Raw genomic sequence first — 16,759 nt, 5'->3', positions numbered from 1 at the left:
GTCCTTAATTTTGAAGTTCATGAATTCATCTGACAAAAACGGTTTTTTTGTAGTGATGAAATGTTTTCATTAATCAATTAAAGGAGTCATTAGAAATGGCTGTAATGGACTGACACCTATACATCAACTGTTACTCCTTCACACACACATATATATATATATATGTGTGTATGTATGTATGTATGTATGTATGTATGTATGTATGTATGTATGTATGTATGTATATATGTATGTATGTATGTATGTATGTATGTATGTGTGCGTGTATGTGCATCTATGTATGTATATGTGTGTGTGTGTAATCATCATCATCATTTAACGTCTGTTTTTCAGGCTGGCATGGGTTGGACAGTTTGACTGAAACTGATAAGCTAGGGAACTGCACCAGGTTCCAATCTGATTTAACATGATTTCAAAGACTGGATGCGCTTCCTAATGCCAACCACCCCAAGAGTGTAGTGGGTGCATTTTACATGGCCCTGGCATGATCTGACTTGGCTTGACAGATCTTCTCAAGGACAACATATTGCCAAAGGTCTCAGTCACTCACCACTGCCTCTGCGAGGCCCAAAATTCGAACAGTGCTTTTTACATGCCACTAGTGCAGGTGCCAGTTATGTGACACTTACATCAACCATGACCACAATTTCACTTGGTTTGATAGATCCTCTCAAGCATGGCTTATCACCCATTTGAAGGGTGCTTTTTATGTGCCAGTTACACGACTCTGGCATAAGCCACAACTATGATTTCACTTGACTTTGACAGGTCTCCTCAAGCACAGCATATCATCAAAGGTCTCAGTCACTTGTCGTCCCTTCTGTGAGGGCCAACGTTCAGAGATAATACCTCACCACCTCATCTCATGTCTTCCTGGGCCTACCTCTTCCACTGGTTCCTTCTACCATTAGAGTTCAGCATTTCTTCACACAGCTATCCTCATCCATACACATTACATGACCATACCAACGCTATCATATCTCTTGCACACCATATCTGATGCCTCTTAAACCCAACTTTTCTCTCAAGATGCTTATACTCTGTTGTGCATGCACACTGAAATTATACAACCAGTGAGGTATACAAGCTTCATTTCTTTTAAGGCTGTATGTATATTTATTTATATATATATATATATATGTATGTATGTATGTATGTATGTATGTATGTATGTATGTATGTATGTATGTATGTATGTATGTATGTATGTATGTATGCATGCATGCATGCATGTATGTATGCATGCATGCATGTATGTATGTATGTATGTATGTATGTATGTATGTATGTATGTATGTATGTATGTATGTATGTATGTATGTATGTAAATATACACATACATATATATACATATTATACATCTAGATACACACACACACAAACACACACTCATACACACATATATACATACATAAAAATAAATATACAAGTATATTATTAATAATAAAATTAATAATATTAGTGGCTATTCAAAGCGTGAACTGTTCAGGCAAGTTTAAAAAATATAATGGTACTGGAAGAGTACCAGTTTTGCTAGAGATAGAAGTCAAATGACCTCAGAAGCTACAGAGAACTCACTTTATGAATAAGCATGGTGAAAAATCGGGCAATGAAAAAGAATAAAAATTAGGGTCCTATCTTTGTGAAGGTCACAGAGGAAATGGCAGATAGCTTAATACTGGCTTCGGGGCTTTGAATTATATATTCTTTTCCCTTCCTTAGGTAAGCTTACCACAAGAGAAGTCAAATTTAAGCATATTCCCCTCAACCATGCTTGCTTGCTTGTTTGATGGCCCATTAAGAATTTGGTGAGTGCTTCATCAGTTCCTTACTCATTCCTTGCTTTTTTTAGCACACACTTGAAAGTATCTATGAATCATTCTACTTACACATTTGACTTCGGGTGGTAGAGTGGGGTAAGCATGTGCTTGATTGCATGCGTTTTGCAGAATTTCTTGAACTCGTATCTGGTAAATTGTGTTCCATTGTCTGATGCTATGGTGTCCGGAAAACCATATTGAGCAAAAAGTTCATGCAGGAACTTTATTGTTGCCTTTGTGGTAGGTTGACTGCACCTTCATACATCTGGCCACTTGGTAAAGCTATCAACAATGATCAAGTAGTAGATGCCATTCACTGGTCCAATGTAGTCTATATATACCCTGGGCCACAAACTATCCATCTCAGGCCATGATTGGTATTTCATAGGTGGTGCCTTGTCTGCTAGTGATCAACATCTACATGATTTTACAGAATTTTCAATGTCCTTGTCTGTTGCCAGCCATTATATGTAACTATTCATCAAAGCTTTCATTCTTGACATCCCTGGATGTCCACTATGAAATTTATGTGACATCTGTTTCTGTAGTGCAGTTGGTACTACCACTCTTTGTGCATACATTAATACATCATCGCGGAGTGAAAAATGGTTCACATTCAAGATTCTCTTTTGTTTATTTTTCAAGGTTTCCTTCATTTTTATGATGTATTTGTCCTCTGCAGATTTACTTTTTATATCTTGTACAGTCACTGGCAACTCCTGAATGACATTACAAATAACATTTTTAATTTCCTTTTCTGATTGTAATGCAGCTATCACCATATCTTCCAGCAGTTTCACATTCTTCAAAATTAGCCTAGATAAACAATTCGCATGGCCAATTTTCTCAGAAGGAATGTACTCCATCTTAAAGTTGTAATTTAGCAATATTGAACCCCAGTGTTGTAATATGTAAGTTGTATGGGTAGGAATTCCTTTCTTCGATTCAAAAATTAATAGTAACGGTTGGTTGTCTGTCTGAAGCCGAAAACTTCTACCATGGAGAAATCTGTGAAATTTCTTCACAGCAAAAATATTTGCTATAGCTTCTTTCTCTATCTGACTGTAGTTTTTTTCTGCTGCAATCAGAGCACATGAAGCATGAACCACTGCCTTCATATTATCATCTTTATATTTGTGTAGCAAAACTGCTCCTATGCTGTATTCAGAATTGTCAGAAGCTGCAACAATTTTTGCTGCAGGTTCGAAATGAGCCAGTGACAAATCTGAAATTAATATTTTTTTAATATCTTGAGATGCCTTTTGACAGTTATTTGACCAATTCCATTTGGCGTCTTTCCATGAACTGTTGTTGTTTTTCTTGTTACTGAAGTAGTTGTTTTTGCAACGCTTGTTGCTATTCTTGCTGCTTTAGGAAATGGATGCCATCGCAGACTTTCATTACAAAGGAGGAGGCCAGAGTCCATGAATTTGAGGTGTACAAAGATTGCATCACAGTTATAATGTGTGGAAATGCTGCGGGTTTTGTGATAAAGCCAAGGCTTATTTATAAGTCCCAAAACCCAAAGGCCCTCAAAAACAAAAATAAGAACCTGCTGCCAGTGTATTGGATGCGCATCCAGAAGTCATGGATAACAAAACCACTGACCTCTGATTGGTTGCACCAGTGCTTCATCCCCAAAGTCAAGCTTTATTTTGTTGAAAAAGGATAAGAATTCAATTTGCTTTTCCTAACGGACAATGCTGGAGGTAATATGCAGATCGAATTCTTACTGCTGAACATCACATCACTGATCCAGCCCATGGACCAAGTGCTTTTAAGGCGCACTATACGTGAAACTCCCTGCAACACCTGGTCGAGGCTATCGACCCAGATGACAACTTCTTACTGAAGGAGTACTGGCATGGGTATACCATTGCAATGTGTCTCCAAAATATTCAGAAAGTCATAAAGGTGATGAAGAATGAAACTTTGAATGCCAGCTGGAAGAAATTGTGGCCAGAAGTAGTCTACGACTACAAAGGATTCTCTCCTGATGAAATCCACCACTCTGCGGTAGATAAGGTGATAGTTGAGGAATTACTGTATATGTATTTTATGCATATGCATATATATATATATATATATATATATATATATATATATAAATCATTAGGCAAATATATTCAATGAGAATATTATATACTGAATATACTGAATATACTGAATAGTGCTCCATTGTATAAAATAATATTAATACTATTAAAGTATTTATATATTTAATATGAGCAATATACATATATTTTTTAATAATATATTATTATTATTAATATAAGGAAATCAATATCGAATTTTTCACAAAGATATACCCATATGAAAGACTTTTAAACTTTCAAATTTATTTTATACATCATATTATATTTTTAATATTTATTTATTTATTTATATATATTTTTAATACATAAAGTCTTTCATATGGGTATATCTTTGTGAAAAATTCGATATTGATTTCCTTAAATTAATAATAATAATATATTATTAAAAAATATATGTATATATATATATATATATATATATAATGGGAAGGTTTATGAAAATAAACAAAAGATGAAGGCAGGTGGAGTACAAACAAACAAATGTATTAGTATAGCGCTCAGGAATAGAAATAGAACAAATCTTTTATGTTTCGAGCCTACGCTCTTCAACAGAAAAATACACAGAAAAAACAAGGAGAGAAAAAATGCATGTAGGAGCTAACGATCTATCATATATATATATATACACATACACACACATATATATGGGTGTGCATTTATAAGTATATGTATTTATGCGCACACACTCATGCATTCATGTTTGTGTGCATGTTTTTATACTGACTATAATGACTCTTACAGGACATTATTGTAGATATCATTATAATAATAATAATTGTGTACAGTGCTCAGGAATGTGATCTGTTACCATTGTTAGAATTACTTGTATTTTGGAGAAATGAATGGTGACATTCGTAACTTATAACTATTTTATTTCTGGTGATTCATGTTGAGAAGATATCAGTAGGAAGAGGCAATTAGCTGTACTAATTATTAAGCTGGAACCTAAACATGATCAATAAAGCTGTTAGAAATAGCAACCAGGAATCATGCCTTGAAAATGAGAAGGATAATTTAAATAATACAGTCTAAGACATTCCTCCAAGTATTGCAATCATTATAGGTTAAATACTGCTGATCATAGGTCTGCTTGATCAGTTTTACCAAGGGCTAAATAACAATTGCTTACAAGGGAGCCTCTACATTTTGCTGGGTCTGCTAGAAATAACAGCCAAATAACCCTCAAATCATACTCTTCCATTTTTAAAAGAACATTCTGTAACATGTACTATGCTTAAAAATATTAAAAAAATATGGGGTGGTCATTCATGGAATGCTTTTGACCAATAAACTGACCCATTAGAACTAACTTGGAGTTAAACAACAAGAATAACAATTACATTAACCCCTTTGGTGCCATATTTTTGTTAAAATACCCAGCCTTTGTTTCAATTAATTTTGAAATTAATAAAGAATTTAGTAAAATAATTGCATTATTATTAAGCAGGTATAAGCAGCAAATGGCAGAATTGTTAGCACATGAGACAATGTATTTTGCAGCATTTTTCCACCTTTATGTTTTGAGTTCAAATTCTGCCAAGTTTGACTTTGGTTTTCATCCTATTGGGGTTTATGAAATAATTATCAGCTGAGCACTGGGGTTGATGCAATTGACTATCACCCTCCCCAAAAATTTCAGGCCTTGTGCCTCCAGTGTAAAGGATTATTAAGCAGATGTTTGGGACATAAATAAACCTGAAATTTTGAAGGCTGGTTTTAACTGAAATCACTTTAAAATAGAAAATTTATATCATAGGTGTAGGAGTGGGCGTGTGGTAAGTAGCATGCTTACAAACCACATGGTTCCGGGTTCAGTCCTACTGTTGGGCATGTTAGGCAAGTGTCTTCTACTATAGCCTCGGGCTGACCAAAGCCTTGTGAGTGGATTTTGTAGACGGAAACTGAAAGAAGCCCATCATATATATATATATATATATTATATATATATATAATATATATATATATATATATATATATATATATATAATATATATATATATATATATATATATATATATTATATATATATATATATATATATGTATATATATATATATGTATGTATGTATGTATGTGTGTATATTTTTGTGTGTCTGTGTTTATCCCCCCAACATTGCTTGACTAAGGGTGGTGCTCCAGCATGGCCACAGTCAAATGACTGAAACAAGTAAAAGAATAAAAAAGTAAAAGAGTCATAAGCCCAGATGTAGTGTTGGGTGCATAAGTCTCAAAAGGGTTAACAATGTACTGAAAAAAGCAAAAGTCTCTGTAAAAGCAATTCTTGATCCATTCTGATCCAGTCATTTTAATCCCAATTTATACTAAAATGGAATGGAAAAAAAAAATAAACATAAAGAATTGAAAAAAATTGACAGTTGGAAAAGCCTACTTACGTTTTGAAATAATTCTTGCTGAAGATAATACGCCAAAGAGCAAAATTATTGCAATAAATTTAAACATTTCCTTTAGAAATTGCTTTTGGGATGATAAACAAAAAGGAAAAGAAATTCTGTATATATGTATGTGTGTATATATAAGTATATATATAATGTGTAGAAGAATAAAGATAAGTGATGTCAATGTATACTTATAGCTGCTCTGATAAAATTGCAGTTGCTGGTAGTTATTTATATAAGTTATAAAGTACTTAGCCAGTACTTAAAGTTGTAAGCTGATATCTAGTGTATAAATCGAAGATATTTCAGGGGGCGTGACAATTATTATGTAATAACAGATGTTGTTATTGTTTCCCCCCGAATGACAGTAACAACAGCAACAACTGAATATTACCATCCCCTCAACACCCACCCACTCTTTGCCTTGATGTTTGTACCTGATACGGATCTTCACTTGATCAGCCATGCAAACTACCACAGTCACAGCTACCACCACCACAACCACCACTGCCACTACCACCACCATCACCACCATATATATATATATATATATATATAATATATATATATATATATATATAAATATATTGAATTGTTTTTTGATTAAATTTGAATTTAATTGTAATTCAAATTGAAATTATGGCCATGAAACGTACGTAGACTTTTTACTTATTATATATGTTTATTCATTTTTTTGTAATTTTTGTGATCTAGTTATATGTTTTATAATATATTTTATTTTTTCTTTATGATTTGGTTTATGTCAATCATTGTTCGAATTACATAATAGTGGTTTTTCTCTAATTTATATATATATTATATATATATCATCATCATCGTTTAACGTCCGTTCTCCATGCTAGCATGGGCTGGACGGTTCGACCAGGGATCTGGGAAGCCAGAAGGCTGCACCAGGCTCCGGTCTTATCTGGCAATGTTTCTACAGCTGGATGCCCTTCCTAACGCCAACCACTCCGTGAGTGTAGTGGGTGCTTTTTACGTGCCACCTGCACTGGAGCCAGGCGAGGCTGGCATCGGCCATGGTCGGATTGGTGCATTTTATGTGCCACCTGCACGGAAGCCAGTCGAGGCGGCACTGGCTTTGGCCACAATTTGGATGGTGCCACAATTCGGATGGTGCTTTTTACGTGCCAGTCAAGGCAGCGCTGGCATCGGCCATGATTCGGATGGTGCTTTTTATGTATCTCCAGTCCAGGGGTCCTGGCATCTGCTGGGTGCCAGTCATAGGATTGGTTCAATTTCGATTCCGATTTCGATTTCACCTGCCCCAACAGGTCTTCGCAAGCAAACGGGGGTTGGCATAGGTGCCTGTCGTCGGATGAGGTTCGATATCGACTTCGCTTGCCTCAACAGGTCTTTGTGTCCAAGGAAGAAAAGGCATGCATAAGTGGGCTGGGCTCACTTGTCCTGCCTGGTCTTTTCACGCACAGCATATTTCCAAAGGTCTCGGTCGCAGGTCATTTCCTCAGTGAGACCTAAAGTTCGAAGGTCGTGCTTCACCACCTCGTCCCAAGTTTTCCTGGGTCTACCTCTTCCACGGGTTCCCTCCACTGCTAGGGATTGGCACTTTTTCACACACCTATCTTCATCCATTCTCGCCACATGACCATACCAGCGCAATCGTCTCTCATGCACACCACAACTGATGTTCCTTAGGTTCAACATTTCTCTCAGGGTACTAACGCTCTGTTGAGCATGCACACTGACATTACACATCCATCGGAGCATACTGGCTTCATTTCTCATGAGCTTACGCATGTCCTCAGCAGTCACGGCCCATGTTTCACTGCCATGTAGCATGGCTGTTCGTACACACGCGTCATACAGTCTGCCTTTTACTCTGAGCGAGAGGCCTTTAGTCACCAGCAGAGGTAAGAGCTCCCTAAACTTTGCCCAGGCATTACACTTTCAGCACACCCACCCCCACTACTGACTTGGTCACCAAGATAACAGAAGCTATCAAGATAACGGAAGCTATCATATATATATATATATACACACACACACATACAAACATATATATATACATATATATATATATATCTCTTATTATAAAAGGCAGATTTTATCTGCCTCCCTTTGGGAGTTATACAAATCTACAATATAGGATTTCTTCAATTACAATTTACCTAGCAGTTTTAAGAGTACAATGCATCGCGTCATGCCAGGTCCAGTTTTTAAAATTTAAACTCCAATTAAGCAAAATTTACAGAAAACTCACATTCTGGTGTGTGTGTCAAATGCTTTTCTTAGTCTGGTTTACACCACACGCAAACGCACACACACAGTGGGCGACGAATAAAATGAAAGTAAATAGCGACAGAGTGATTTGAGGAAGACTAAAGTGAAAGTATTCTGTCTATGACGCTGATAGATACATGAGTAAAATGTATGGGAAGCTAAGAGCTAAGAATGAGTGAAAATGTTCTCGGAAGAGAGTAATTAGTAATAAAGTAAACATACACTCATACATACATACATACATACATACATACATACATACATACATACATACACACACACACATACACACACACATACATACACACACACATACATACATACACACATACATACATACATACATATACATACATACATACATATACATACATACATACACACACACATACACACACACACAGTATTGAAGCTTGAGAACAATCAGATACATTTGCAACACATCTGTTGAAAATATTATTGTTCACACACATACATATACATATATACATACAGACAGACAGACAGATAGACACACACACACACACATGATCCAGCATGGCCACAACCTCAAGGCTGAAACATATAAAAGAATAACAGAATATAAATGTGTGCAAAGTACAAGAAATATTAATGCAGTATATGGGGATTGGACAATAAGCGTAAGGCAGTGTCAATGGTGGTTCCAGAAATCCCGAGCCATAAACTACAGCCTAGAAGACGAGCCTCATCCTGAAGATCTGTAGAACTCGACAAGGACATCCTGAAAACCCTGGTGGAACAAAATATCATCGTAACTGTTGAGGAACTAGCAGAGAAGCTTGGATTTGGTCATTCAACCATTCATTGACACCTGTGTGCTATCGGAAAAGTCAGCAAATTGGGTCAATGGGTTCCTCACGAACTTTCCGAGTCTAATTGCATGCAGAGAGTGAATGTATGCTTTTCTTTGCTGTCATATCTCACCACTACTGCGCTATGTATATCTATATATATAAAACTGTAGTTGTGTGAGTGTCTGTCCCCTTCGATTTAGATTCCTAACTACTCCCACATTTTGCGGTACAGTTTAACCAAATTCGAGTAGCTTATAGTCGTGATTCATATCGAGCCCGTCTGAATATTAGCGCGCGTCTACGATGAGTCTACGATTTTAAAATAATTTAACATCATTTTTTATTCCATTTTAATGCATAATTTTTCGTGTGTCGATGGCGGCGGAGTTGGCGTCCACGCTCACACCTGCACCTGTGGGGAAGGGAGTGTAAGGAAATCAACGTCGTAATGCGTTGTCAAGGAGACCAGTGTTCTTTTAGAACAACGACTTCATGGCTTGAAGACACCAAAACAGAAATGGCTAAGAAAGCGTCTACATGAGTCTACGATTTAAAAAAAAATTTACCATCGTTTTTTTTCCATTTTAATGCATTTTTTCGCTATTATATAAGGGAAGTAACTCTCTAAAAATGTCTACGATGAGTCAACGATTTAAAAAAAAATTTACCATCATATTTTTTCCATTTTTAATGCATTTTTTGCTATTTTTTGGCTATAACTCTCTAAAAATGCTTATATAGTTATTTCCCTTACAAACCCGAGCAACGCCGGGCGATACTGCTAGTATATATATATAACTAATGTAGGATAATCTTTTTTTTTTTTGAGAAAAAAATTTTATCAATGGAGGGAATGGAAACTAAAACAAGGTACAATAAATACGAGTTGACTCTCCTCCTTCTCCTCTACCTCTGACTTACAACAGTTAAGGTTATTGACTGAAGATATCTGCATTTGTTTATTTATTTAGGCTGTGTTAATAAACATATTGTGCCTGTTATGGCAGTTTATCTTTACAGTCTCGAGAAGGAAAGAGACAATGTTAACAGACACAGATTATCATTTACCTTGCAGGTGACTGACCACTCAGATTTTCTGACAACCAATCTTCTTCTAAGACAGTGAATGAGCCAATGAGGAAACATCTGCATAGATTGCCTCTCCACCCCACCCCCCCACCCCTACCTCCTAGAAAATAACAACCAAATCTCCTTTGGATCACATTCTATAAAATGGCAACAAAGCCGAAAGACTGGATAATGACAGTGACACCCAGATTTTTACAGTTCCAGAGATGAACTGGATCTGTAGTCTTCAAATTAGCTTTCTCCTTTCTGGTTTTGAGAAGCCTAATTTCTCAAGATTGGTATTTAGGCAGTGTGTTATATATACCACTACCACTAGCACCCCATCACTAGCATCACCACTATCATCAGGTTCATTAATAATTGATTGATAAGCTGGACATGATTGTCATATCCAATCTATGCTAACCTCTATATTTTTGACCAGTTTCTGTATCTTTTGTTTTATTCAGGCCCCAGGTGACTGTGTTCCACAGTTTAAAACATGTTACAATGTTTCATATTTAATGCAAGTCATACTGACCACATACTATTAGGTCAAAATTCTAATTTGTAATGTTTTAGGAATAATTATTCTCATACAATTTCCATGAAAATGTATAGAAAATTTCTATCATGATGAATCTTGAAAATTTCCAAGATGTTCTTTGATAATGTATTGTGTATAATGTACATGCACTTAGTTAATGTATTTTGTCATTATTCTCTTATATTTTTTTTTGTCTTCAATATTTAGTTTTTCTGCTCATCCCTTTATTGATTAATTACTCTTTTACTTGTTTCAGTCATTTGACTGTGGCCATGCTGGAGCACTGCCTTTAATCGAGCAAATCAACCCCAGGACTTATTCTTTGCAAGCCTAGTACTTATTCTATTGGTTTCTTTTTGCCAAACTGCTAAGTTACGGGGACGTAAACACACCAGCATCAGTTGTCAAGTGATGCTGGGGGGGACAAACACAGACACACAAACACACACACACACACACACACACACACACATATATATACATATATACAACACGCTTCTTTCAGTTTCCGTCTACCAAATCCACTCACAAGGCTTTTGTCTGCCCGAGGCTATAGTAGAAGACACTTGCCCAAGATGTCACGCAGTGAGACTGAACCCGGAGCCATGTGGTTGGTAAGTAAGCTACTTACCACACAGCCACTCCTATGCCTATGTTTATCTTCAATTGTTTATTTTCAATAATTTTGATATCAGACGTCATGGCTGATTCAACTTTTTTAGTAGTAACCAGCATTCCATCAATCATCATCATCATCATCATCGTTTAGCGTCCGCTTTCCATGCTAGCATGGGTTGGACGGGTCAACTGGGGTCTGTGAAGCTGGAAGGCTTCGTCAGGCCCAGTCAGATCTGGCAGTGTTTCTACGGCTGGATGCCCTTCCTAACGCCAACCACTCCGCGAGTGTAGTGGGTGTTTTTTACGTGCCACCTGCACAGGTGCCAGACAGAGCTGGCGAACGGCCACGAACGGATGGTGCTTTTACGTGTCACCGGCACGGGGCCAGGCGATGCTGGCAACGGACATGAACGGATGGTGCTTTTACGTGCCACCGACACGGGGCCAGACAGAGCTGGCAAACGGCCACGAACGGACGGTGCTTTTACGTGTCACCGGCACGGGGGCCAGCCGAGGCTGGCAACGGACGCGAACGGATGGTGCTTTTACGTGCCACCGACACGGTTGCCAGACAGAGCTGGCAAACGGCCACGAGTGGACGGTGCTTTTACGTGTCACCGGCACGGGGGCCAGCTGAGGCTGGCAACGGACACGAACGGATGGTGCTTTTACGTGCCACCGACACGGGGCCAGACAGAGCTGGCAAACGGCCACGAACAGATGGTGCTTTTACGTGCCACCGACACGGGGCCAGACAGAGCTGGCAAACGGCCACGAACGGACTATTTATTCTTTATTCAATGAGAGTGATTCAAACAATCAAACTGATGACAGAGATGAGGAAAGTAATGATTCGGGTGAATAAATATGGTTGTTGAGAGATAAGCCTATTATTGTTATACTCCTGAATTTTTTTGTGAATCTGTCCATTTGTTTGACTATAACCGTTACTCTTGAGCAGTGTATGCAATCATGAATTTTTTTGCTCAGGTGTCCAGTGTGAGCAATTATTAATTTTTTTTGCTCAGGTGAAGTTAGATACAAGGGTCCAGGTCTAAGAGGGTTAACAATTTTTTCCACGAGCCTCATAAGGCCAGTTACCCAGTTTCCATGAGGTCTAAATAACTGAGATCACAACATTCTGAACAGGGCACCAGTCTGTTGTAAGGTTCATCATCATCGTTTAATGTCTGTTTTCCATGCTAGCATGTGTTGGACAGTTCGACCGGGGTCTGGGAAACCAGGAGACTTCACAGGCTCCAGTCTGATCTGGCAGTGTTTCTACAGCAAGATGCCCTTCCTAACACCAACCACTCCGTGAGTGTAGTGGGTGCTTTTTACGTGCCATCGACACAGGAGCCAGGGGGCGCTGGCAATGGCCACGATCGGTTGGTGCTTTTTACGTGCCACCGGCATGGAAGCCAGTCAAGGTGGCGCTGGCATCGGTCATGTTCGGATGGTGCTTTTTACGTGCCACTGGCACAGGTATCACAACTACAATTTCCATTTGATTTTTTTATGTTGATGGACTTGACTCAATAGGTCTCCTCAAGCAGTAATTTTGAGAGGAGGGGCAATTGGGTTCCAAACAACCCTGTTGTATTATGTTTGCGGTATAACAGGAGTAACCTAAACATAGCCTGATTAGATATAATTACATCAACCCCAATACTTGGTACTTTATTTTATCAACCCTGAAGGGATGAAAGTTGGCTTCCATGGAATTTGAACTCAGACTGTAAAGAGCTAAGCATTTCACTGAACATGGTAATGAATCTGCCAGCTCACTGCTTTATCTTAATATGTTACAACATATACAAAGTTGCAGTTATATTATGTAAGATCCCCCAATTTCTGTTTTTATTTTGAAAATTAACTGAACCATAATGGCCAGAATATTCTTGTTGGAGTAGACTCACAAAAGAGTTAAAAGAAAAAAAAAGATGTTGGAATTATCTTTTACTTGGTTAAATCATTAAACTGCAACCATGCTGGGGCACTGCCTTGAAGATTTTTTTAGTTGAATGAACTGATTCCAATACTATTTTTAAAGCCAGGTACTTATTTTATCAGTCTCCTTTGCCAAGCTGCTAAGTTATGAGGACAGACACGCACACACATACAAGGGGGTGTGTGAAAAGTTTCTGGCTTTGGGTAAATGAAAATACAGGAGGATCAGTTTAATTATGATTTTACTCAAAATATTCCCCTCACAGATTCACACACTTATTGCAGTGGTTCTTCAGTTTTTCTAAGTCTGATAAAAGAACTCTTGAAGGCTGGGCCTCCAACCAGATCTTTCACAATACCCTTAAAACCAGGAACTTTTCAGTACCCCTTTAATTATACACGCACACACACACATATATTTCTTTACTACCCACAAGGGGCTAAACACAGAGGAGACAAACAAGGACAGACAAAGGGATTAAGTCGATTACATCGACCCCAGTGGGTAACTGGTACTTAATTAATCGACCCCAGAAGGATGAAAGGCAAAGTCGACCTCGGCGGAATTTGAACTCAGAACGTAACGGCAGATGAAATACGGCAACGCATTTTGCCCGGCGTGCTAATGTTTCTGCCAGCTTGCCGCCTTATATATATATACATACACACACATACATTTACCAAATCCACTCTACGTTTAATTATTTGATGTATTTCAAATCCAGATAAGATATACTTTTCATGACTTGCATCAAAATCATAACCAGGTTTGATTAGTAGTCTTGATAAGGCATCAGGCTTATTGTATTACTTCAAATCCTTATTTCATATTGTATGCTTGCAAGATGCCAGTAACATAGTCCTGAACTGCAGTCATTGATACTTCACTCTTTTAGCATTCAGATTAATCTGTCAAATATAATGCTTATTTATTCACATTATTTTGAATTACTTATACATTATCTCATAGCTTTGAGATTTCAACGATGTGACTGTTTATTTTTAGCATGGTATTGTAGGATAAGTGTGAGAGGCTGGATCTGGTCAGTTTGAGCATTAAATAGATAGACTATTTGAGATATTTATGGCTGGATTAAATGCTAAAATGATATATTTTTATTTATCTAATGTGAGTATGTGTATTAATGGTTTGTGATTGGTGAGTAAATCAAAATGCCATCCATACAGGAATTAATTGAATTTATGAAAACCAAATATGATTAATAATCTCACTTTATCTATTTGCATGTATCACTGCTGACATACATTCAATGTTTTTGATGCATGAACCAATAGATGTTCTACTCCATTTTCATGATGTCATTGAATCATTCCAACACCAACTGGAGACACATCTGCAGCCAAAATTAGTGACAAGTTTTCATTGTAAAGAGTAAGTTCTGAACCTCAATAACTTATCACAACTCATTGAAATTTCATTGACAATCATTTGACCATTCAAATACTACTCCATTTTTGGTTAAATTATACAAAGGTAACATGAGATTTGCCATACTTTTAATGAATATGCAAAATCTGACTTTCAAAACAAATTCTAATAGCTCATTTACATTTTGGGGAATTAGGAATGTTTTTTAATAACATTAGTATTCTTCTCAGATAACCTTATATAAGTTGCACAAATGATATTGCTAAGATATTTTTTTCACTGCTTTCATAGATTCCCATGACTTTCTATAACCATCCAGTTCCATTATTATGAATTTGAATTTGGAACTTGAATCATAGTGAATTTTTCATTAGCTGATTATACAACCATGCACACCACCACTATGGATATATTGCAGTTACTCTCTTTAGAGAGCTTGGTGATCCTGATCATTGATCTTCTAGGATTCTACTGTTCGGCATCAATGTAAGAAACACTGATGGCTCAGTTGAACTCTTCTACTACCTCTTCACAATCTGCCATGCTACAGTCCCATGACTTCACCATATCCTTGGCAGGGTGGCTGAATAGGTTTCTGTTATTGCTGCTCTTGGTGCTGCTGATGGTGTTGATTCTGGTGGTGTTGGAGCTGGGGCTGTTGGTGGTGGTTGCGTTGATAGTGTTGCTACCTCTGTGTATGTTGCCAGTGGTGCATGTGTTAGTGTTATTAAGTTCGCCAATGTTGATGTTGCTGCTGTTGTTGTTGTTTTTAATCAACAAGACGGGTAAGGATGATTAGGTGATGGTCTAGGGCTTAGGGGCAGGAGACCCCAGACCTTGGAAAAAAAAATACTTTGGTCGTCTTGTTGTAGACGAGGGCTCTTCATTGACGCCTGACACCACTGGGAGGTGGCCTTCGAAGTTGCTGGAAATGGAGATCTCCAGGTCCAAATTTTGATGTTGCTGTCATCGATGCTGCTGTTGGGTTCGACGGAGCTGCTGCTGCTGTTCTTCTTGCTGGTGTTGTCATTAACAATGATGTTGTTCGAGCCATTGGTGTTGGCGTTGGAGAAGGTGGAGGTGGTGGTGGCATTGGTAATGTTATTGCCGGATGTGGAAGGGGTGCTATCACTGTTACCACTGTAGCCAAAATTGTTACAATATGCTATTATTGCTATTATTGTTTATCTTCCCCAGTGGTGGGGATCCCCTGCCTTTTACCCTCATAGCTGACAGGTAACATGACTGAAGGAGGATGACTCAGCTGGAAACCGATGACCAGCACCAAAGGGAAATAATCCCTGTTTATAATCCTTGTTTATATTTGTAGCATTTCCTCCTCCATATTTTAAAGAGGCAATAAGCCAACTGGTCTTAGGGTTTGAAGATACGCCATAAAGGTACTCTTTATGGTGAGAAACCCAGGGTAACTCTATAAACCAACCTTCACCAATAAATAATATAGACTGCTCTACTTCTTAGAGTGTGCTTCTTCTCCAGATTTTCTAAAAAAAACCATATATATATACTCTTTTACTCTTTACTCTTTTGCTTGTTTCAGTCATTTGACTGTGGCCATGCTGGAGCACTGCCCTTTAGTCGAGTAAATCAACCCCAGGACTTATTCTTTGTAAGCCTAGTACTTATTCTATCAGTCTCTTTTGCTGAACTGCTAAGTTACAGGGCCGTAAACACACCACCATCGGTTGTCAAGCAATGGTGGGGGGACAAATACAGACACACAAACATACACACACATACATATATATATGTATATATATATATATATATATATAT

At 37.7% G+C, this 16,759-nt stretch overlaps 1 protein-coding gene across 1 annotated transcript in view; it reads right to left on the bottom strand.

Annotated features, from left to right (window-relative positions):
- Positions 1-6,579, bottom strand: part of LOC115215053 (pancreatic triacylglycerol lipase-like) — a 51,303-nt gene extending 44,724 nt beyond the window's left edge. Inside the window, exon 1 of the mRNA XM_029784194.2 lies at positions 6,310-6,579. Within this exon, the coding sequence (XP_029640054.1) occupies positions 6,310-6,376 (67 nt within the window). The 5' untranslated portion in view covers positions 6,377-6,579. The remainder of the gene's footprint in view (positions 1-6,309) is intronic.
- Positions 6,580-16,759: the final 10,180 nt, after the last annotated feature.

The sequence above is a fragment of the Octopus sinensis genome, linkage group LG8 (assembly GCF_006345805.1).
Source record: "Octopus sinensis linkage group LG8, ASM634580v1, whole genome shotgun sequence".
Lineage (NCBI taxonomy): Eukaryota > Metazoa > Mollusca > Cephalopoda > Octopoda > Octopodidae > Octopus > Octopus sinensis.
The sequence above is the reverse complement of the archived record's forward strand: the minus strand, read 5'-3'. Positions and strand labels throughout refer to the sequence as shown.